Genomic DNA, 22522 nt, shown 5'->3' with positions numbered 1-22522 from the left:
TCAGAAGGAAGCTTGGAGCTGATTGACAAATTCTACAGTCAAACTAGCTCAGGATTACGGAAACCGAAAGTTGGTCACTTCTCACAGATTATTGGCTCTGGAGGGCCGATAGATGAACCCGGTTGGTCAAATGAGGTGTCAATCAAAAAGGGAGGGCCTAGACGGCCATTTTGATTCATTGAACACCAAAATACTGTATGTAGCTGAGAAGCACAGAATCACGGTATAAAGTAAAACAAAACTTAAAATGGCATGTGGGCGTACGCATGTCCAACTAGGAGGTGACTCCAGGACATGATGAACAGACTATGGCTGGGTCTCAATTCAGGGACTGCAGCCTACCTAGATCGCAGCCAACATTGGCCCCAACCTACGTTAAGGATGTCTACATTTTTAATTGAGGGCCACATGAGCATCAGAGTGGACCTYAAAGGGTCAGCAGTATCTGACCTCAACGTTTCATGTTTAGCTTCGACTACGTCACTTTCCTCATTGCACTGCTACAACTGAGCACCGCTAACAAACAATAACTGAGCTCTACATGGTATTTCCTGCATAGAAACAGCATTTTAACACCTCTTAAAAACGCTGAAAAGGAATGTGTGTGTGACTGACTAAATGTGAAATAATTAACAAAGAAATGYTATTAAAAGTAAAAGTAAGAGTTTTATTCACTTTCCGACGGAGTTCCCATGCATCATCAACATGTGTTATGGCAGATGTAGTTTATAGTCAATGCAGGCTTTAAAGCAGCTTATTTTGAGACATTAATACAGATCTGTTCAACTAAAGTGCTCAGTGGGCCACAGTTACTCAAAACCAACAGCTCAGGGGCAGAAAAAGTATTATCCTTCACCTTTTAAATGAGTTTATTTTGTTATATTGAATCATAAATTCAAAGTTTACCATTGATATAAAAACTATTTTTGTTTATAATTACGTAAAAAATTAAATTGACGGGCCGAACGGATGTCACTCGTGGGGTAAATGAGGCCCACAGGCCTTGATTTTGACACGTGCCCTACGCAATCCAGGTAGGCTCCATAAAAAGGCTGTGAAATGAGACAGTTTAGCCTTCGGATTACGTGTATTTATTATTTATTTTCTCTGTGTGGAATCAGTCACTGGTTTTCAGCTTTTCTTTGGTAGTTCCTTACCTTTTTTTTCTGGTTATGTTAATTTTAAGTTTAGTTGTAGTTTGCTTGTTATTTCTTTGATTTTCTGAAGTAACTAGCAGCTTTYTATGTTATTAAAGCTGATATGTTTTCCATCCCACTGCTTCAGGGTGCTTAATATAAAAATATTGATGAGAGGAGCTTTAATTAATGCATACCTAATTAAATTAAGGTTAAATTAAGGTTCATGAAAAGCAGTGTTTTAAATATAAAATTTCACCTCATGTAGGAGGTACAATGACAATGAAATTCTAACCACAGGGTTTTCACTACATGCATTTTTATAGCCTTCCCCCTGCAGAATGAACAGATAAATAAAACCTAATTTATTACGGTGTCTTCAGCTTTGAAGTGCTTGCTCAGTTCTTGTGTGATGACAGATGGGACAAACAGCACTTTTTTTAGGTCAGCAAAATGTCACTCCCCACACACACCCTGAACAWCCTATTAGAAAACACTGTCCTTATCAAAGGCCATTTGAAAAAAAGAACATAATAGTGAGCAATTTTCAAAAAGTGAAAAAGTGAACTGCACCAGATTGTTTTGCAAATGTCACATTTAACTTCCCCCGAAGCCCTGCTTAACGTGAGGTAGCGTGCCGCGGCGGTGGCATTTTGGACGCGGAGATACTCCAGGACTTTCTGTTCTGTGAGCAGGAACACGTTGCTGTGCTCACAAGGTCTGCAACCAATGTTGTTTTTCCACTGTCACTTCCTTTGTTGTCAGATCAATTAATTTGAAATGGCAGAATTAATTACAAAAGCCCATCACAGGTTTTCAGAACCTCGGGTGATTTCTACAAATTACTTAGTGTGGGAGAAAAAGCAATAAATGATGTGACAAATGAAATGTCTGTTTGTTTCCATGTGAGCGGAGTCGAGTGAATACTTTCTTAAAATTGGGCTTTTCAGACTTGAGCTGATTATTTATCTGTAATTTAGCAAAATATTTCTCTGTTTGAAAGGCTTAGCATTCCTTGAAGTAATGAATAATTCAGCCTGAGGCTTTTCGTACAAGAGTTCATCATTTGTTGAGAAACAAAACTTCACCCAATGTTGTTAGATCTCAAAATCAGAGTATGACTGACTCTCAGCTACTACCACTTCAAGTTTTAGCTCAATATCAGTAAAACAAACTGATTTTTAGACATATTTGTGGGTTTTGGTGTTTTATTAAGGGCATCTTAAATTGTGTTGATTTCTAAATGCATTCAGCTGTAGAGGTACATCTTATTATTACACTGTGAGAGTATTAATAAAAATCATCCTGTGGTTCTGGTGATCACACACAGACACAAGCAAAAACATTAATATCAGTCTTACTTCTTGGTGGCAGGTGATAAAAACTTTTACCCAAAATAAACTTGATTGTTTTTTGTTTTTGTTGGGTTTTTTTTTTTTCAAATATTCACTTATTTTGAATTTGATACCTTCAATGCATTTCAAAAAAGCTAGATAGGGCAACAAAAGGCTGGGAAACTACACGTGAACAGGTTAATTGGAAACAGGAAAGTGTCATGATTGGGTTTAAAGGGGGCGTCCTTGAAAGGCCCAGTCATCAAAGTGAGTATTTGCAAAAAAAAAATCAAAAGAAGTTATCTGTTCAAACATTACATGTCTTATCTTTGTCAAATATCTGTATAATTTGTCAAATATAGGTTGAAAAAGATTTGCAAATCATCTCATTTTGTTTTATTTGTTTTACACGTTGTCCTAACTTTACTGGAACTGATGTATTTTAGTGATTCTCAGAAAACATTTCTGCATTTCCCTCACATCTAATTTCTGTTTGTTAGGTTGTTTTTTTTTATTTTCTCATTTTTTTAGCATTTCACCAAACTTTATTCCTCCTACACTAGCTAGCTCCAGACAGTTAAGGGCATTTTCAAATGAAATTAGCTGTATTTCATTTGAATTTAACCTCTATGATTAGAAATGGACACAGCTAAAACAACATTTAAAGGAATTTAATTGGACACAGTCTTCCAGGACAATGTGTGGCTTTAATTCCCTGCTTTCAGAATGAAATGACAGTAATGAATTTTGTTCCAGTTTATTGCTTGTGTGCTTCAAAAATACGTTTAGATAAAACGCTAAAGCCTACCATCGTCTGAGGCTGTTGTGAAAATAAAAAAGAAGCTTTCCAGGGAATTGGGCCTAATGTTAAATTTTCTCAGCTGCAGATAGATTACAGATGTATTACACTTCATCCCGTCAGTCAAAAGCAACCTCATTTATTTTTGGGAGCATAAAAGCTATAAATAGAAATTAAAAAGTAGTTCTTGCCGAACTGCTGAGCCCAAATAAGTAATGAAACACATCAAACATTGCAGGCAATCAGTTTTATTAAAGATTGAGCACAAGCACTTGGGCAGCTGAAGCCAGAAAGAACATGTGAGTTACGCTGGAAGCCGTGCCTCATGCAGGTTCAATTTATTTTCTCTGCTGTACGTGAGCTGAAAGTGAACCCAACCGGCGCAGCTGTAAAACACAACACCTTCAACGCGCCTGGTGAATCTTTGTTGTGACTCGTTGATAAGCAAATGTAAAGATTTACGCTGATTCTTTATCGGCCGCTTGGTTGTAACAGACAAACTTTAAATTGCCTTCTGACATGTTTTGATTGTGTCTGCTTTGCTTTTTGGTGGGGGGAAAAAAAGGAAGAAGAACGAAAGCAGATATGATGACTGAGTTCAGGAGAGAAAGAAAGCCGTGCAGCTGGTTGCATTAAGATATAGCTTACAACCGATTAAAGCGTCTGTCCTGCAGGGTGTTTAAAGCTCCACTGGCAGCTGGATGATTACATTATTTTCTGCAGGTGTGATTTGTGCTGCAGGACAGGCTGCTTGTTTAATCAGACTCCCTCTGCGGTGTTCTGCACCCTGCACCACCCTGGCTGTCAAATGAGCAGGACTTCTTTTAACTCTCTTAAGCTTCTGTAAAAAGAAATACATCTTGAAGAATAAAAGAAAGGGAAGCAAAGTTTCTAGGAGCTGATTTTAATGCACTTTCTATGCATGTGGTAGTCTTCTTACAATTATGTGTATAAATATCATCTATTGCCAAAAGGCAATGCATTAATTTTTTGACCATGTCTGTTAACAAAACATTAGTAAGTAAGTAAGTAAGTAAGTAAATAAGTAAGTAAGTAANGTAAGTAAGTAAGTAAGTAAGTAAGTAAGTAAGTAAGTAAGTAAGTAAGTAAGTAAGTAAGTAAACTTTATTTCTATAGCACCTTTCACAGACACAAACATCACAAAGTGCTTCACAGAAAGCAAAAATAATTAAAAACAATAAAACAGATCACAGATGTAAAAGCAACAACTAAAACACAATAAAAGCACTTAACTAAAAGCCTGTCTGAATAAAAATGTCTTAAGATGTTTCTTAAAAGAGTCAGTAGAATCTGAGCTGCGAAGGGACAGAGGGAGAGCGTTCCAGAGCTGAGTCTGATCCCAGCACTAACAGGTCACAAAATCATTATTTTGAAATGTAAGCTTAAACTATTTGGAGTCATCTCTGTCTGTCTGTAAACAAAATATCTCAGGAACCAGACGGATTTTATTGAAAATCTTCAGGAAATAATCACAGGGTGTGTATACAAGTGATTAACGTGTTTTCCACTGCTAAGTACTGTTAGAAAACACAAAAATGGCTGTCCGTTTTGCAGACTTTGTGCTAAAACTTGGTGTCATTCAGGACACTTTTTTTTTTTAGCGTGACATCTCGCATTGAAGGGAACGGGAAGTTTTATTTTCAAGAAAAAAAGAAGTCCATTTCTCAGCTTAACAAGATTTTAATCTAAAACTCTGACATGTTAGGCGACAGGTGGTTTGCTCAAATTGTTGCACTTCTGGTTTTCGGTTGTCTAACCCAGGGGTCTGCAACCTTTACAATCAAAAGAGTCGTTTCTGCTCCTTGTCTCGCTAATAAAATGTGTCCAGAGCCACAAAACAAGCTACAACTGTGATTATCAACTGGTGGTCCGTGGGCCTTTTCACTGCCTTTTCAGGAACCTTCACGGTCAGTGGAGGTGATATTATAAAACTAAAAAATATTGATATTATTATTATATTATTTATTATTATACACATTAGGACAAATAAAAAGACCATATCCATGTAAACAAGAAAAATATTGTATTTTTATACTGAATTTCATAAAAACTAGTACAACTAAACTATTCCTCCCTTCTAATTCTTATTATGTAGTCTTCAAATTCTTTAAAGGTAATTCTGATGGATTTGAGAAAAACAAGTTGCATTATTTAAGCAAACAACAGGCTAGCATGAGCTAACATGTTTAACTTTTTTATGAGTAGCATTGATCACATATTTGCATTCAAATTGATTCTGTTGTGGGTATAAAAAAAAATAACTATTCTGTCATGTTTGGTCACATTTTCAAAGAGCCACATGTGGCCTCAGAGCCACAGATTGCAGATGGTCTAACCCTATGAGATCATAAAACTCTGTTCTTAAAAAGCAGGTTTGGTTTGAGTTGGGTTTAGTTTGTCCAAATGTCTCTGTAAATGTCATGTGTGGTCGTTATGACCCCCTCAGTAAATTAGTACTCTGCTGTAGTTTAACCAGCAATCAGTCTTTTTATTTCCTTCAAGAAATGTAATTCCAAAACTTGTCTAAAAGTGAGTAATTGGTTGGTGTTTTCAAAAAATATATATTAAAAAGGCACTTGGTCTAATAGTGAACATCAAGGAAAGGAAGTTAAACAGATGCAGAGTCAGACACTAATTTCCGCAGTTCTTTTACAAACCGTGATGCTGAGTGTCCTGCTATTCTTGGCTCGTGTATTTTTAGAGCTTTTATTTGCACTGAAACTGTATTTTTGCTGAACTACACAGCTCATAAAGAACTTTCTGCCCTGCACTTCATAGAATCAGCTTTTTCTCTGAATATCTCCTGCGTACATTTCCTCTGTGGTTTCAGTGACTAAATTGCGAGCCTCATCTGCTGCGACACGTTGTAGGTGTGAATTTCTTTACAATTTGTGAGGTGAGAGAGTGTGTACGTGTGTGGGGGGGGTTGTGTGTCTATGTGTAGTTTTACTTTAAGCAGCTTCAAGGTCACGATGACACAGAATACTTGGTAACGTTTAAATTTAAGCTCATATCTGTAAAATTCGCTAAGTTGTTGCCAATAAAAGGACAGGTGGATTTGGCAGCGATCTTGGATTGGTTGAGTCCAAACGTTAAACAGTTTTAGATGATTGCTCAGTTTTGCCAACAACCTGAGTTGATTCCTGTAGTTCAGGGGTGTTAAATTCATTAACATAAGCCTTAGGATGGCCCTCAAAGGGACAGTTGTAATTAACTTTGATGTTTCATGGCTAACTTTGACTAAACAAGTAAGAGAGTTTTACTCACTGATGAGTTGTGGTGAGTAGCYGCCATCTTGAATTCTGAACTCTCCCMCTTTCTGACAGGGAATTCCCATGGATGATCGACATGCATTATGGGATGTGGTTTATGGTCGATGCTGGCTTTAAAGCAGCTTATTGTAAGACGTTACTGTGCTAGCCAACTAGCTTAAGGGCAGGACAATTACTTTCACCTTTTAAATTCACTGGTATAAGAAACAATTTTCATATTCAGGATAAAAAATATTGGGGGGGGGGTTCTTGGTGGGCCAGACGGGAGTCACCCATGGCCACATTTGGCCTGCAGGCCTTGTGTTTGACACAGGTGCTGTAGTTGATTACGAGATTTAAAACATGGCTCTTGCACACGCAACACTCAGAGTACATATTAGAGATCAGTCTCAGCTACTACCATGTCAGATTTTAGCTCAGTATTTGTACAGCTGACAGACTGCTTTACCATCTTGGTTCAAGCTGTCTCCATGAGTTAATCGCAGTTGTTAACGCAGTCATTTCTTTTAGAAAGTTTCATTCAAATGCATTCATTGGTTTATGAGATATTTACAGACAAACAACCGTTGTCATCAGTTCACCTTTTCAGCAGACTATAAATTCACCGTTGGCCACATAGGAAAGCAGCAGGACATTTATAAGATGTTCAAACTGCTGAAAAAACCTTAAAGTCCTGAATTTCCACAAGCAGTCAGGTTGTTGTTGTTTTTTTTTTTTTTTTTGGCTTCTTTTCCAGCAGAGCTTTTGAATAAAACACTCTGTCTTTATTTGAAAGAGAAAACATGGTGAAAATATTAAGTGGAACATGATACGCTCAGTTGATCCAACAAAGGATTACGATAGAAAACAAAACTCTTTGAAGGAACAGTTGCTTTTTGTGTACCCCTGAAGGCAGCAGTTCACCTTTAAACAACTAAAAAAACAACAACACGTCTGTGGAAACAGAGGGTTTTCTTGTTGCTGCTTTTTTTTCTTTTTCTCTGCCAGACTTGCATCCTAATATGTGACTTAAACACGTGGTCAAGGTCTTTAGAAGCAAAACGAAATCAAATGAATTTGATCGATGGGCCTCAGAATTCCTCTCACACGGCTCCCCCTTGTGGGTGAAGAGGCATGAAGAGTTTGCCACAGAGAGGTTTCAGGATGGGATTTGCATTTTGTGAGCTTCTGTTTCCTAGAGTTGTAGGATGATGCAACACAGAGAGGTTAAAGCAAAGGATAAAACTGCAAAATGTAATCAAATATTACACGTATGAAAAATCTGAGTTATAAATACGAGCTGTTTTACAAACAGAGGTCAAAGGTCAGCAGGTTTTCTGTGATCTTTTCAGCTCATTTCAGTGAGAAACCTCTTTTTTTACCCCCTGAGAAAAATTTACTGGCTCAATTCACACTTAAGTAGGAAAAGCTTGCAGTTTGATAAATACCAAAACCAGCATTCATCAATACAAAAACATGCCCAATTTGCAGACACAGTGCCTGAGTTATGTTTTCCTTTAATTTATGCCTCCGAAGGGCTGAGTAAACATTTACAATTACTTGTGGGTGTCACAGTAAATCACAGTAAATCAGCGCACTAAGGCAAAACCAGCAGATTTGCATGCAAATGGTTCCAGAGGAGGTCGCAGCATCAGGTTTCCAGCTTTACAGCGTTGTGTTTTTCGCAAACAAAACGTCTTGCAATTTCCTGCGAATTGTTCGGGCCATAAACAGCACACTTCACTGCGAAGACAGCAGGCGCAGAGTATTACAAAAAGTACTTCATTTGTAAAATGGCCTCAAACTTTTCATAAATCACAGCTTTCGCCTGGAACCGGGGGAAGGCGAACGCTCGGAGCTATTCTGGTGCAGGTACTCAAACGCACTCCATCTTCACTCATTACAGTGCTAGTATACCGTGAAGTGTCTCCGATAGTGAGCAGCAGGACTTTTCATCAGACGTGACGTAGAAGTGGGAGCAGGAGACGGATGGAGCTGTGATCCAAACACGAGCTCGGTACAACAAGCGCGAGGAGTAGATTTATCTGAGCCACGGCACTCGGTGCGCACGAACGCCGTGAATAATTATCAGAGCAGACACAGAGAGCAGAAATATGTTCAGGCAGCAAACAACTTCATGATTCAGAGAAGCACCTGAATGAACTGGTGGGTTCTGTGGACTGAACTGTTGACGTGTTTCAAGAGTTGTTTTTTTTTCGGCGGGGGKGGGGGGGGGGACGAAAGACAAACTTAGTTTCTTGTTTTTTCATGGAAAAAATGATAAAATAAAGTCCTGTGAACAGTCCGAACAAGTGACCCCACTGGGATGGCAGCAGGCTATTAAAATCCACTGAGGCTTTGTAAAAACACAAGTAAAAAATACTTTTTTTACAGATCAAATATAATGCATCAAAAAAAAAAACTTTCTCTTTAAAATTTTCTCACAATGAATACAAACAAAAATAAAACTGCTTTCAGCTTCTCACATCTGTTTGGGCTGTTTATATTCATCATTTTGCATAAAGACAGTAAATAAGCTAGTTTTTTACCGCAGATGTTCAACTAGAAACACCAGATGTGTTTTGCATTTGTTCATGTGGCTTATAGATTAGTCAGAGTGATGTTTAAGGATGAATATATACAGTGTATGTATATATATATATGCATAGTTTTGCTCAAAATATTGCAGTGCACACAACATTATGGGTGACATACCAGAGTTCAAAAGAGGACAAATTGTTGGTGCACATCTTGCTGGAGCATTTGTGACCAAGACAGCAAGTCTTTGTGATGTATCAAGAGCCACAGTATCCAGGGTAATGTCAGGATACCACCAAGAAGGACCAACCACATCCAACAGGAYTAACTGTGGATGCAAGAGGAAGCTGTCTGAAGGGGATGTTATGGTCTAAAACCAGGTGTTTCTGTTTCATTGTCTAACCCCTACATGCAAGCTCACAACCGCACACAAACARGTGTTAAGATCCAGGGGTTTCTTAGATACATTCATTGTTGGGACTGTATTGGCCACTAAATGTGTAGTGTGGAAATAAGTATATATGTATGTGTGTGTATGTATCTATATACACTGCTCAAAAAAATAAAGGAAACAAACAATGTACGCTAACTCCCGATCTTAATCAATGAAATATTCACATTGAGTACTTTGTTCTGTACAGAGTTGAATGTGCTTCACAAAAGTTTGATTTACTTGGACTTAGCGTGCGTTGTTTAAGTGTTCCCTTTATTTTTTTTTGAGCAGTAGTGTTCCCTTTATTTTTTTGAGCAGTGTATTTTATTAATATTATCATCTACTCATAAAATTTACAGAGTACTTTTCAGTGAGGCTATTATTATTATTATTATTATTATTATTATTATTATTATTATTATTATTATTATTATTATATACTCATTTTGTTGCTGTGTTTATGTATTTTTTCTTGTTGCAGGTGTGGAGTCAGACTACAAATGTGTTGTCTTGCGTTTTTTAATGCATCTCTCATATCTTCTTGCTTGCCTTTCCATTTCTTTTCTCACTTTTCCTTTCTGTGTTTACTTTTTTTTAGTCCCCATGTCAGTTATAACAAATTAATCCCTAAAGAATTTATAATAAAAGGTATATCAAATGGAGCATTATGGTGAAATACCATTATGCTGCACTTGTGAAAGTGCAACCCCTAGCAAAAAGTATGGAATCACCAGTCTTGGATGAGCACTCATTCAGACATTTCGTTTTGTAAAACAAAATCAGATCAAAAGCATGATACGGTCATGATAAGGTCTTTCCAAAGGGCAACTTGTTGGCTTTCAGCAACACTCAAAGAAATGAAGAGAAAACATTGTGGAAGTCAATGAACGTTACTTTTATTGACCAAGCACAGGGGAAAATATATGGAATCACTCAATTCTGAGGAAAAAAGTATGGAATCACTCAAATTGGAGGTGGAAAATGAGGAAAAACCCAGTCAATGTCCTTTCCCTAAATGGACACCTGCCTCAGATTAGATCTGCTTGTTAGTCTGCAGTTAAAAACACCTGCAGTCATGACACCTTGGAGGGCTGCTGGACGAAGTGGAGTGGCAAGAACCATGGCTCCAACAAGAGAAATGTCTCTTGAAACAAAAGAGAGGACTGTAAAACTTCTTGAAGAAGGTAACTCTTCACACATGGTTGCTAAAGATGTGGGCTGTCCACAGTCAGCTGTATCCAAGATATGGACCAAATACAAACAGCATGGAATGGTTGTTAAAGCCAAGTGTACTGGTAGACCAAGAAAGACATCAAAGCATCAAGACAAACAACTTATGGCCATTTGTCTTGAAAACTGAAAAAGTACAACTAGACAGATGAAGCATAAATGGGAGGAAGCTGGAGCCATTGTATGTGACCGAACCATAAGAAATCGCCTAAAGGAAATGGGATTTCAATACAGGTAAGCTAAAAGAAAACCATCATTGACACCTAAACAAAAAAGAACAAGACTGCAATGGGCTAAGGAGAGGCAAACATGGACTGTGGATGACTGGATGAAAGTTATCTTCAGTGATGAGTCAATAATCTGCATTGGACAAGGTGATGATGCTGGAACTGTTGTTTGGTGCCGTTGCAGTGAGATTTATGAAGAGGACTGCCTGAAGAAAGCAACCAAATTTCCACAATCCTTGATGATATGGGGCTGCATGTCAGGCAAAGGCACTGGGGAGATGACTGTGGTTCATTCTTCTATCAATRYACAMRYTNMCATTGACATTTTGGACAGTTTTCTCATCCCTTCAATTGAACAGATGTTTGGAGGTGATGAAATAAATTTCCAAGATGACAATGCATCGTGCCATAGTGCAAAAACTGTGAAGGCATTCCTTGGAAAAAGACACATTCAGTCGTTGTCATGGCCTGCAAATAGTCCAGATCTCAACCCAATTGAAAACCTGTGGTGGAAACTGAAAAAATAATGGTCCAAAGAAGGCTCCGACCTGAAAAGCTGATCTGGCAACTGCTATCAAAGAGTTGGCACCAAACTGATGAAGAATACAGTTTGTCACTCATCAAATCCATGCCTCAGAGACTGCAAGCCGTTATAAAAGCCAAAGGTGGTGCAACTAAATACCAGTGATGTATTTTGAATGGTCTTTTATCTGTTTTTCATGATTCCATACATTTTTCCTCAGAATGGAGTGATTCCATACGTTTTGCCCGTGCTTGGTCAATAAAAGTAACATTCACTAACTTCCACAATGTTTTCTCTTCATTTCTTTGAGTGTTCCTGAAAGCCAACAAGTTGTACTTTGGAATGACCTTATTATTGTATCATGTTTTTGATCTGAGTTTGTTTTACAGAATGAAATGTCTGAATGAGTGCTCACCCAAGAGTGGTGATTCCATACTTTTTGCCAGGGGTTGTAAAACTGTTGGGCTTCGTTTGGACACTCAGACATCAATTTTGAGATTCACATTGCCAGACAGGACACGGTTTAAAAAATCCTGCACATGATTCTGGATTTTCCTGCTTGTTCGTGCAATTTGTGTTCATTACCGCACAGATTGTAACCAAACCTCAACTTCAAATGTATTTTACATCTCAGAGCCTGTAAGATGTTTAAAATAATTAAATAAGATGAATTAACTACCTCTGCAGCACCACAGCTATGGTGTTGTGCCACAAAACTCAGTGCTTTTTGGTCAGTTTGGGTTTAGGGGGCAGTGAGTAGGAGGAAAGGGTGGGCGGTGTCGTGCCACTCTGGTAACCACCCCCTCCTCAGCTTATATCATGTCAGGTACTATGGATTTAATTTTGTGTGCGTGCATGCATGAAAATTACATATTTTTGAAGATTTACGCACAGGTAAATATCCGAGGATGTTGACCTGTATGTATGAATCTAAAACCTTAAAAAAAGAATACCTGCACACCTTTTATTTTAAAAATGCAACCATTCCAAATAAATACAATTGTAAAAAACAACATGTTTAACCCTGTGACTTCTTTTTTTTCCACAGCTGAAAGCCTGGCAGTTTAGGTTTTTGTGGTGACCTCATTCATGCCTGAGTGTGATTATTTTTCCCCAAGTCATTTAAGTCACATAAAAGCATTTAATTAATAAGCACCCATCCATTCATGGGATCCCCCCCCCGTACTGAGCCGAGCGTTATTTCCGAGCACCAGCGAGGCGAATCCTCTTAATTGAGAAGTGTCAGAAGAGGCATCCGCTAACAGAAGGCGGAAAATAAATAGCTCCATGCGAGTCAGGACCACCCCAACACCCCCCACTGCTAATTTCTTCCTTCATAACTGTCACCACTCCCAGCAGTCGAGTCCATCTTTGTGCCTTCCCATTTACCGTCTGTCTCTGCCGGCTCAGGTGCTCACAGACATTCATGCAACTTTTTCATGTGCAATTTATCACGGGGGAGTGTTGTTTTTGCCTTGTTGATGAATGGATGATMGGATGTGAACTTCTCCAGCAGCCATTGATCACTGAACTTTTTTTTTGAGCAGGCTCTGGGCAGATTTTGATGTGTGGCCAGTGTGTCAGAAATGAAAACAGTCTGGGGGAATAGTGTGTGTGTTTTGAGCATTTCAAGTTTCTTTTCAGAAAAGAAGGACAACATTCAAAAACTTTGTCAAAACAACTGTTGTCAGCCCCACGGGAGACGTTTTCATTTCTTAAAAATATGAAATAAAACAAAATAAAAAGTGTTCAGGACTGACACACCAGTGTGTGACAGCTTTTTTTCAAAAGCAGAACTCAGCGCAGTCAGTCTTGCTTGGTGGAATATTGGATTGCGTCTGTCAGCTGTTTGTTTGTGGCAGTGCATGCGGGACATTTGTAGAGTGTCATCCGCTGTCATCTGTCATCATCTTGGTCTTCCTCTGTGGGCTTGTTGCTGGAAAGACACAACAAGGCCTTCATTGGCAACATGTCATGCAGAAGAGAAGGCAGAACCCCTGACACACTCAGAGCTACTTCTGCAAAACTGCGAAGGTGTCACAAATGCTTACGTCCGAGTACATTTTAAAGCACTGTCAATAGAGAGAAAAWACAACAACAAAATCTACATAAAAGGTATTTTCAAAGACCCTTCAAGATTTATACACATCCACAAGTCAAAAAGCAGAAACAGATAAAACAACACAAATGCACACAGGACAGTAGACCTGATATCACTGAACATCTGCTGTCATCTCAGCACATCATGCTGTGGGTCACTCACCTGCCAGGGGTTAGTCACGTGGGCGGCGTGCCCATGTCCACGGGTTTGACCATGCCTGTGTGCACCAGCATGATTGTGTCCGGTATGATGATGATGGTGGTGGTTAGTGGGCACGGCAGTGGCATGGCGAGGTGCACCTCTGGCTGGAGATCTGTGTTGGTTACGTTCTTTGGGGAGGTTCTGGAACTGTGCCAGCGGCATGACGGGAGGAGGAGTCGGTGGCTGCTGGGTGGTCGCAGCTGGAGCTTGGATCTGATTAGTGCCGGGGTGAAGCAGGGCTGCCTGGGTTTGCTGCCTTYGATTCTCAAACACTTGAGCCCTCTCAGTGTGGCTTCTAAGTGCATCCTGGGTTAGATTACTGCGGTTAGGCTGGGCAGAAGGGTTTGGGATTGGAGCAATGCCCCCTTGGCGAGGTTGTCTGGCACCGTGCACGGCGGGCTGTGTGTGTGTGTTCTGTCCTCTTGTTTGTATCAGTGCAGCTATGTGTTGCTGAGTCATGTGTGCCTGCTGAAGGTGATTGGGATCAGCCAAAGCTCTTATATCAGCACTCTGCGGTGCAGAGAGTCCTTGTTGGGCCGTGGGTCCCTGTGGCACAGCAGAGCGACCTGCAGAGGCCTGCTGGCTCATGAGAGGCAGTGCCTGGGGGTTATTGCTGTGAGTTGTTTCCTGCCTGGGGGCAGTCTGGCTGCCTCTGATATCTGGCTGAGCACTTTCCCTTTGTGTGCGGGGGCTTCTCCGTGTGTGGTGGGAGGACTCGTGCTGTGGAACACTGGCAGCGGTCGGATGACGGCGATTGGCTGATCGGCTCCGTGCCTCGCTGTCCTCTGACGGTGGGTCACGTCTTGGTGGTGTTCTGCGCCGGGAAACCGTTTGGCTTTGAGGCTGAGGTCTGCTCGTCGTTCTCTCTTCTCTTACGAGAGGATCAGAAGTGTATTCTCTAGAATAGTCTGCACTGTCAGAGTCTACTTCAGGTAGCGTCTGCACAGTTTGAACAGTGCCAGTGGGGTAYGCAGGTGTTCCTCTGAGGCGATCCCAAGGCATCTGTGTACGAGTGGATGTCACGGTTGTGTCAGGCACCCCTGAGTCCCTGTCAGACCTCCTGTGAGGCTCCTGCTGATACGGCTGCGTGTTCACACTTSGCTGAGACGTGTTAATGCTGTTAAAATGTGTATAACCAGTCGGGATAAGCCCAGACTGAGCTTGATGTTGTGGGTATAGACGACCAAGCTGACGGGGATCCATCTGATGAGACCGGACACTTTGCATTGTTGGATTCGATTGCATTGTGTTTAGATGATGCATTTGTGAAACATTATTATTATTTTGACTAACAGGAAATGAGCGATCTTGCAGAATCTGTTGGCTGTTGGCAGGATATGAGTTTAAGTTTACATTAACAGTAGGAATTTGAGCGTTGTTGTTCGGGTTGAGACTGACTTGAAGCGCAGGGTGTTGGTTGCCGTCCTGCCCACCTCCAGTTTGAATGAGGATGTTAGGATTTTGCTGCCGTGGGTTTGGGAGCGTGTTTGCATTCGGAGCCTCTGTGTGTACAAAAGCGGGGTTGTCGATGCCATTGGCCGGGTGTGAATTAATATTCTGAATAGCATTTTGTGGACRTCTGTTTGCACGGCTATTACTCTGCTCTGTTTCAGAGTGATGCAGTCCGTTCAGAGGCAGAGTCTGTGGGTTGCCACGGCTTTCGTGTTGGGTTGTGATTAAGCGGTCAGGCTGGCGTGTTTGTGTGTTCCTGAAGAGAGGGGGTTGAAGACCTTGGTCCAAATCCCTTACATTATTAGTTTGTGGATCTGGAGGCTTGATGYGAGCAAGTGAAAAATGAGGGCATGGAAGAGAGAGCAAAAAAAGATTGGGTTCATTTGTGAACAGCCCTTCAGCACCATCATGACATAAAGACAAAATCAATACTGAATCATGTGTAAACTTTATAGTGGCTTACAATAGGCCTTTGGTTGGGATTTGTCTCCTGAAAAAACACATTTTCCCTTCGTCTTTGTTGAACTGAAAGCACAAAACAAATAAGTGACAGTTTAGTGTACAAGAYCCTTATTGGGATGTTTTCTAAAAATCAAAAGTATATTTAAAACCCCTAAAAAAGACAACATAAGAGTGCACAATGGTAACAAACACACAAATAGACTACCTTTCCTCCTTTGCACAAGACAGATAAGGAGTACGATGAGGAGGATGATGATTAGCAGCCCCAAGAATGAGCCGATTACAATTCCTGCAACTTCCCCTCCATCAAAACATACACCTGAAACAGAGGTGTCAAGTAATGAAGTACAAAGACTAAGTTACTTTACTTAAGTGGGTTATTTATATTTTATTGGAGTAATTACTTTTAAAAAGAATGTTGTGTTCATACACAAGGAACAAAAACAGAAATAAGACTTGAATGTTATGTGTAAGAAGATGTTATACAACCACCCAGCTGAGGCCAGTTAGACATTTATTTTCTCTGCAAAATGGCCACCAATCAGGAAATATGAGCTTCAGAATCTGGCCCCGCCCACTTGAAAACATTACACTGGTAGARGAAGTCTCCCTAATCACATGAACAGATTCTCGCTTACACTTTCCTGCCAACTGATAAGCAAAATGTCTATGTGTGGGCAGTGCAATTAAGGCRTGTATTAACTAAATGCCTCAAAGAGAGCACATTCTGTTTGAGTCAGTCATGACATGTCACTCAAACTAGACTGGGTCTTGACTAAATCACAGTTTAAAACATAAAAATGGATGATTAGGCAAAATAAAAACAGCAGTGTGATGCATTAAAATCAGTAGYAAACAGWACAAATTTCCTATGGTTGGACTCCATTTTTGGGTTGGGTTTAGGTCTAAGGTATAAATTGATTTTAAGTTAAGTTTAGAGTCAGGTATGCACTGGGGTGGTTAGGTTTATGGTAAGGGGACAAGGTTAGACTGTAGAAACAACTGGAAATTAATGGAAGTCAGTAAACAGTCCTAATAAGGATAGAAATACAAATGTGTCATATGGATTTAGAAATTTTTATTTTATTTTATTTGCTTTTTGTTTTTCTTTGTTGGCGGGGGGGGGGGTGCACTATAGACTCCTGTGGCGTGACCTAAGCTTTTATCCTTAACCTCCTGAGACCCAAGCCTTTTCTAGATGTTCGCTTTTTTTTTCTCTGAGATGCATGGGATTAGTAGGACCTAATAAGCATAATAACTAGACCCTGTTATGGTACAGGAAGTGGGTTTTGCACAAAAAACTATGTCCTCAAATGAGGACAATGGGTCTCAAAATGTTGTGCTTTTTGAGGAATACCTAAGCATTTACCAAGCAAAAATTGAGAAACTTCATGATAGCCTTCCTGGTGGTTCAATGTTCCTAGTTATTTTTGCAACACAGCAGCCAGCTGTTGACTAGAGCAAGATTAGTGAAGTGCATCATCATCATCRACAACTTTCAGATTGGTCTTCAGTTTGAAGAACATATTACGTGAYGTAATTGCAGGAAATCGCAGACCATTTGASCTGAACATTATTGGTACAATTAATTGGTTGAACAAATGTATCACTTGCAAGAACTATTTGTGCTTGTGAACTGTTCTAATTATTTCCAGATTTGTTTAACAAAAAATTGTGACCAAATATACCACTTACATTAACTWTTAACATTTGTAAACTGTTCTAAATATTTCCAGGTTTGTCCTACAAATGAAATTATAGTCYCAATGTCCTCAAATGAGGACTTTATATTTACTGACATTGTAATTAGCTTCAGTTGTAAAAAGGATAGTTTTACATTTCTTATAAAGCTAATGATGCAACTGTGTATAAATGTGCTGTTTTCAAGCGTGAAATCTAACTTGGATTTTTACTTTGGCCATTTTCCTCACCAGAATTGTTGTAGAAGATTTTCACTGAGATCCCTGCCATCTTGTTTTCACTCAAATGAGTRTAATATTGTCTTGGGACCACTAGAGGGTGCTGGTAGTGTCCATTAATGAGGACAGTGGGTTAAAGTTGAAAAAATGATGCATCATGGGTAGAGAGGCAAAAATGCAATGTTCGCATTTGAGGACGCAGGGTTTCAGGAGGTGGCTTTTTCTCCTTACATTACTTTCACTTGTATACTTTATGTAGTTTTAAAACCAGTACTTWTACTTGAGTAAAAATCTTGAGTTGATACATCTACTTCCAAAAATATCTTTTTAAGCCCTAGTATCTATACTTCTACCTAAGTGATGAATGWGAATGCTTTTGACAGCTCTGATCTGAAACAGAAAGAATGATGTCATGGGCGGGARAATTAATAAAGATAATGATGGAGCTCAGAGAAAAAGAGGCTAAAGGAAAGATGGAGAGTTCCTACAAAGAATAATGAAGTAAGTGTGGGAAGAAACAAAAGTAAAGCGAGGGGTGGGTCACTGAATGACTTTGACCACAATCATAGCAGATCAGTCTGTTCCATCCCTCGCCTGTCAAGAAGACAAATACAGCGGAAAATTCTAAAACACACCGAGATCATCATCAGTCACAGAGAGGCGAGCRTTCACCATAACTCACCTACGACTGTCAGGTTGGTGGTCTGCCTCGACGTGCTTCCAGTGTTRCTGTTTGCGGCGATGCAGGCGTACTGGCCGCTCTGACTGGTGGAGAGGGTCTGAAGGGTGAGCACCCCGGTGTTCGGCTGCCCAGTTACTGGTTGTCCTTTAAATTCCCAGGAGAAGGTGGCAGCAGGTAGTGAGGTAGAGGTGCAGGTGACGCGCAGCGTACCTCCCACCTGTACATCCCCTCCCCCCACACATTGTTTGGGTCTGTCGACGGACAGTGCAGGGGTGTCCGGTCCATCTGGTAAGTTGATAAGAGGAAATCTCTTAGCAACAAAAACGCATCGTTCACAGCTAAGCACAATTATGAAAAAGCAGCGCTAATTGGCTAATTATAGTCTGCTAAAGGGGAAATTACTGAGMAAGTTTGAGGCTTTCGTTATCTCATCTGTTTTAATTTCTACAGTTAACCCTCTTTGATCTTAGTCAGCTAATGAAAAGGACTTGCATTTTAAATATTACTTCAGAAGATCTAAATTGCATTAGCCGCTCTCGCAGAGTTTGCAAAAGTACTTTTGTTGTGAAATCTGAGTGACAGTTCAGGGAGGTTTTGCATTCAAAATATTGCACAAACAGAGTTTAGCTGCTCAAAACAGTCTGGTGTTAAAATTGACATCCATCCATCATCTCAGCCTGTTTCTTCCTGTCAGGGTCACTGGTGCTCATATCCAGAAGTTACAGTGTGAGGAGCGGGGTACACCCTGGACAGGTCACAAGTCCATAACAAGACCACAGAGACAAACAGCTATTCACTCTCACTCACACCTAGGGACAATTTAGAGTTACCAATTAGCCTAACGGTCGTGTTTTTGGTCTGTCTGAGGAAACCGGAGTACCCGGAGAAAACCCATGGATGCACGGAGAGAGCAGGCAAACTCTACCCAGAAAGGTTCTTAGTCGGGGTATCAATCTGGCAACCTTCTTTCTGATAACAGCTCTACTAACTGAGCCGCAGTTAAATTTTACAAAAATGTTTTCAAATTATTAAAAAAAAATTTTATCTCATTTCAAAACTGATTTTTTTAAATATGCAGTTCTCCACAAATACTGTACAAGGTAAAATGTTTATGATGTTCATCCTCTTTGTTCAGCTGTCCCTGAAATACTTTACAACCTAAACTTGGGTCCACCAACACCTCAACATTAAACATGATAATAAAAAATAACGCATCTACCTATCCATACAGCTTTACATACAAAAATCACAAAATCAATCTTAATAGCATCATCAATTTGTGGAAATGTTTCACTGGAAAAGCATGCAGACAGGATGGAGGGAAGGCAATCTTCTGAAGCAATCCAGAGGGAGAATCTTTTCTAGGGGGATTAAGATGTCAAACTGGAGCGATGGTTCAAATTCCAACAAGAAAACAACCTGAAGCGTACCTCCAGCCTGAGTCTGGACCTGAACCCAGCCGAGCATCTCTGTAAAAACCTGAAACTGACTGTAAACTGATTGAGCTTGAAAATTACTGCCAAAAACAAAAAGAAATAGAAATAGAAATTTCCAAAAACAAGCTCATTCCAAAACAAACTTGATGCTGCCATGCCTCCAAAACTCGCTGAACCTAGTAATTAGTAAAGGTTGGAAAATAYTTACATAATGGTGTTTACTTCTAATCAAGTCAGAAAAAAGTCAGTTTGAAACAAAATGAAAAACTTGAGTCTGAAAACGTTTACGCAATAATTATTAATGAATTATTATTAATAATTACGCTATAGTTTGCTGAAACTTGATGGTTGAAACAATCTCACRTCAGTGTTCCAGGTGGTAATATGTCAAAGATGGGATATATATGGGAGTGAAAATAAGTCATTTCAGTCATTATTCGAGGTAACAACAAATCAGTTTGATGGTTCTAGCTTCTGAAATATAAACTTAGGTCTTAATSTTTTTGGAAACTAACCAAAATTTGGTTATGTCTAACAAAAAATTAAAAAGTGCAATTTTAGGATGTCACCCCATTGGTAAAGGTCTTTTTTTATATATAATTTTTTGATGAATCACAAACTAAAAAGAAAAAATGTGATGGATTGCCAGTGAAAATAATGATTAGCTGCACTTCAACTTTTACAAGCTATAATCAGAACATGGCAGGCCTTGTGATGGAGAAATCACASCTTACTTTGCCACCAAGCTGAATATTTAGATGCTACATAAAATCCGTTTCTTATTTACCTTATATTTCTGTGTGCCTAAGTGTTTGTTGCATTTGGGGTTTCATGTGGGTAAAGAAATGTTTGTTAATCTTCGTGCACACTGATGCAGTAGGCAAGCACTGTATGAGACACCACAGTGGAAAAAGTCAGARCAGAATTAATGATGAGATCAAGACAAAGCCAGCACAGCGCCACAGGCTTACGGAAGAATGTCTCGTGCAAGCCGGGTACAAACATAGCGTGGCAGCGCAATGTGGATAGGGAGATAAGCTTCTGCCGTTTGTTGTGGTTACAGCTGCCGCGTGTCTTGGCCGGTTGTGAACTCACAGAAGATGGTGAGGGTCCTTGTGACAGTCTGAAAGCTGGCAGGGTTGCTGGCGTTACACATGTAGTCCCCGGCATCACTGCGACTGGCTGGGCTGATGACCAGAGAGCCGCCGGAGATGGTGATCCTAGAGTTGGCGGTGATGGGTACGCCTCCTTTGCTCCACTGGACCGTGACCTGCGTCCCGGAGGCCCATGTGCAACTCAAAGACGCGTTTTTGTTCTCCRCTGCCGAAGGAGCAAGCAGGGTCACCCCAGTTACTGCGTCTACAAAGAAAATACATAAAAAAAAACACTTTTACCTTAGAGCCGCAAACAGAGAAAATGTTTCTTAAATAGCCATTACTGCAGAAATGGAGCCGGAGAGTGTGAGCGAGAGTACACTTCAGAAGTTGGAGTGACAGAACAATAGAGAGCAGTTTGATGTTTCTGTTGAGGATAATTTGTTGTAATCRAAGCAAGAGAGAGGCGAGAAGGGACAGCGCTCAGATAGACGCACAGATGGCGCATGAGAGGGCAGACGGTGCGAGTGGTAGCCGAGATGMCTTTTGGCACGCTGCCCAAGTTAAATAATTGGACGGGGAGAAGAGGGGGCGTACGGACGGAGGACGGAGCCGTGGCTAAAAGAACAGTGGCAGCAACGGCAAACAAACAAAAACACTAGCGCCACCACTTAAAAGCTCTAATTACTCCAGTTTATTTTTATTTTTATTTTTTGCAGAGCTTGTGACTCAGCAACTCATATTTAAAGTTTTAAGCAGCTTTTGATTTTAAGAGGAGTGAGTAATCAGGACGTTTGGGAGGAGCAGGCTGTTGTGAACGGCACTTGAAAGTTTGGAGAATAGCAGACTAGCTGCAACGGTTTGGTCGCCCTGCTATCCATGGGGGTCAGAAGGATGAGAGGCCGTGCGTCATCCCTACAGCGTGGGCTGAAAATGAAAAAAAAAGACACTCAGCTGTTCAGGCTCCATTACAATATTGAATATGAATGAATGCAAATCTGGGTTTCTACTGTCTCTACATGCAGCGCCACTTTTAGACGATATCAAACATCTAAGAGCGTCAGTGCTGCATAACAAATGAGTTTTAATTGGCATGAAGCCCTGAGCTACTTGCTTCATCTCCTCCTCTTTTTTTCATTAATCTTACCTCGCCTTCCATGGSTCACTAATTTCATTATACATCCCAGATTAATTCATGTACTCCCTGAATTCCCCCCTTTTACTATCATGTTCCTCCTGAACATCACCGCTGCCTTTAATTTGCTCACCCAGACCTCCACCACACACCTGCTTCTTGTCTGATCAGTTTTGGCTCTTACCAAACACACTCAGCTGGACAGATCTGGAGTTTTGGGTCAGGCCTGTGGAAGCGACGGGGACCACGCTCACGGTGTACGTCCCCGCATCCTGGAGCTGCGCGTTTCCGATTTGGAGCGTGTTGACAGTGATGGTGACTCTGTTCTGGAACTGAGCCACGGAGTTGATCGTTGAACTTCCTCCGCTCCAAAAACCCAGAGTGTTGGTTCCTTGGTACGTCCATGTTATAGTGAAGATCTGAGACGGAACCACATTCTGCACTGTGAACACTATGGTAGCACCAGTTTGAACCACCACCGGGTCTYGCTGGAACTGGATCGATACAGGGTTCTGGGCCAGAACATCAGCAGGGAGGATGACTAAACA

General features: G+C 40.4%; 1 protein-coding gene across 3 annotated transcripts in view; it reads right to left on the bottom strand.

Annotated features, from left to right (window-relative positions):
• Window positions 1-12442: 12442 nt before the first annotated feature.
• si:dkeyp-97a10.3 (bromodomain-containing protein DDB_G0280777) overlaps window positions 12443-22522 on the bottom strand; it is a 17043-nt gene continuing 6963 nt past the window's right edge. For all 3 annotated transcript variants that reach the window (XM_014016351.1, XM_014016349.1, XM_014016350.1), the window contains exons 3-9: window positions 22159-22515; window positions 20841-21104; window positions 18310-18594; window positions 15914-16027; window positions 15710-15771; window positions 13756-15567; window positions 12443-13428 (exon numbers count right to left, since the gene is read on the bottom strand). In XM_014016351.1, the coding sequence (XP_013871805.1) occupies window positions 13399-13428; window positions 13756-15567; window positions 15710-15771; window positions 15914-16027; window positions 18310-18594; window positions 20841-21104; window positions 22159-22515 (2924 nt within the window). In that variant the 3' untranslated portion in view covers window positions 12443-13398. The remainder of the gene's footprint in view (window positions 13429-13755; window positions 15568-15709; window positions 15772-15913; window positions 16028-18309; window positions 18595-20840; window positions 21105-22158; window positions 22516-22522) is intronic.

The sequence above is a fragment of the Austrofundulus limnaeus genome, unplaced genomic scaffold (genome assembly GCF_001266775.1).
Source record: "Austrofundulus limnaeus strain Quisiro unplaced genomic scaffold, Austrofundulus_limnaeus-1.0 Scaffold143, whole genome shotgun sequence".
In the NCBI taxonomy this organism is placed as follows: Eukaryota; Metazoa; Chordata; class Actinopteri; order Cyprinodontiformes; family Rivulidae; genus Austrofundulus; species Austrofundulus limnaeus.
Note: the sequence above shows the minus strand (reverse complement) of the source record. Positions and strands in the feature narration are given on the sequence as shown.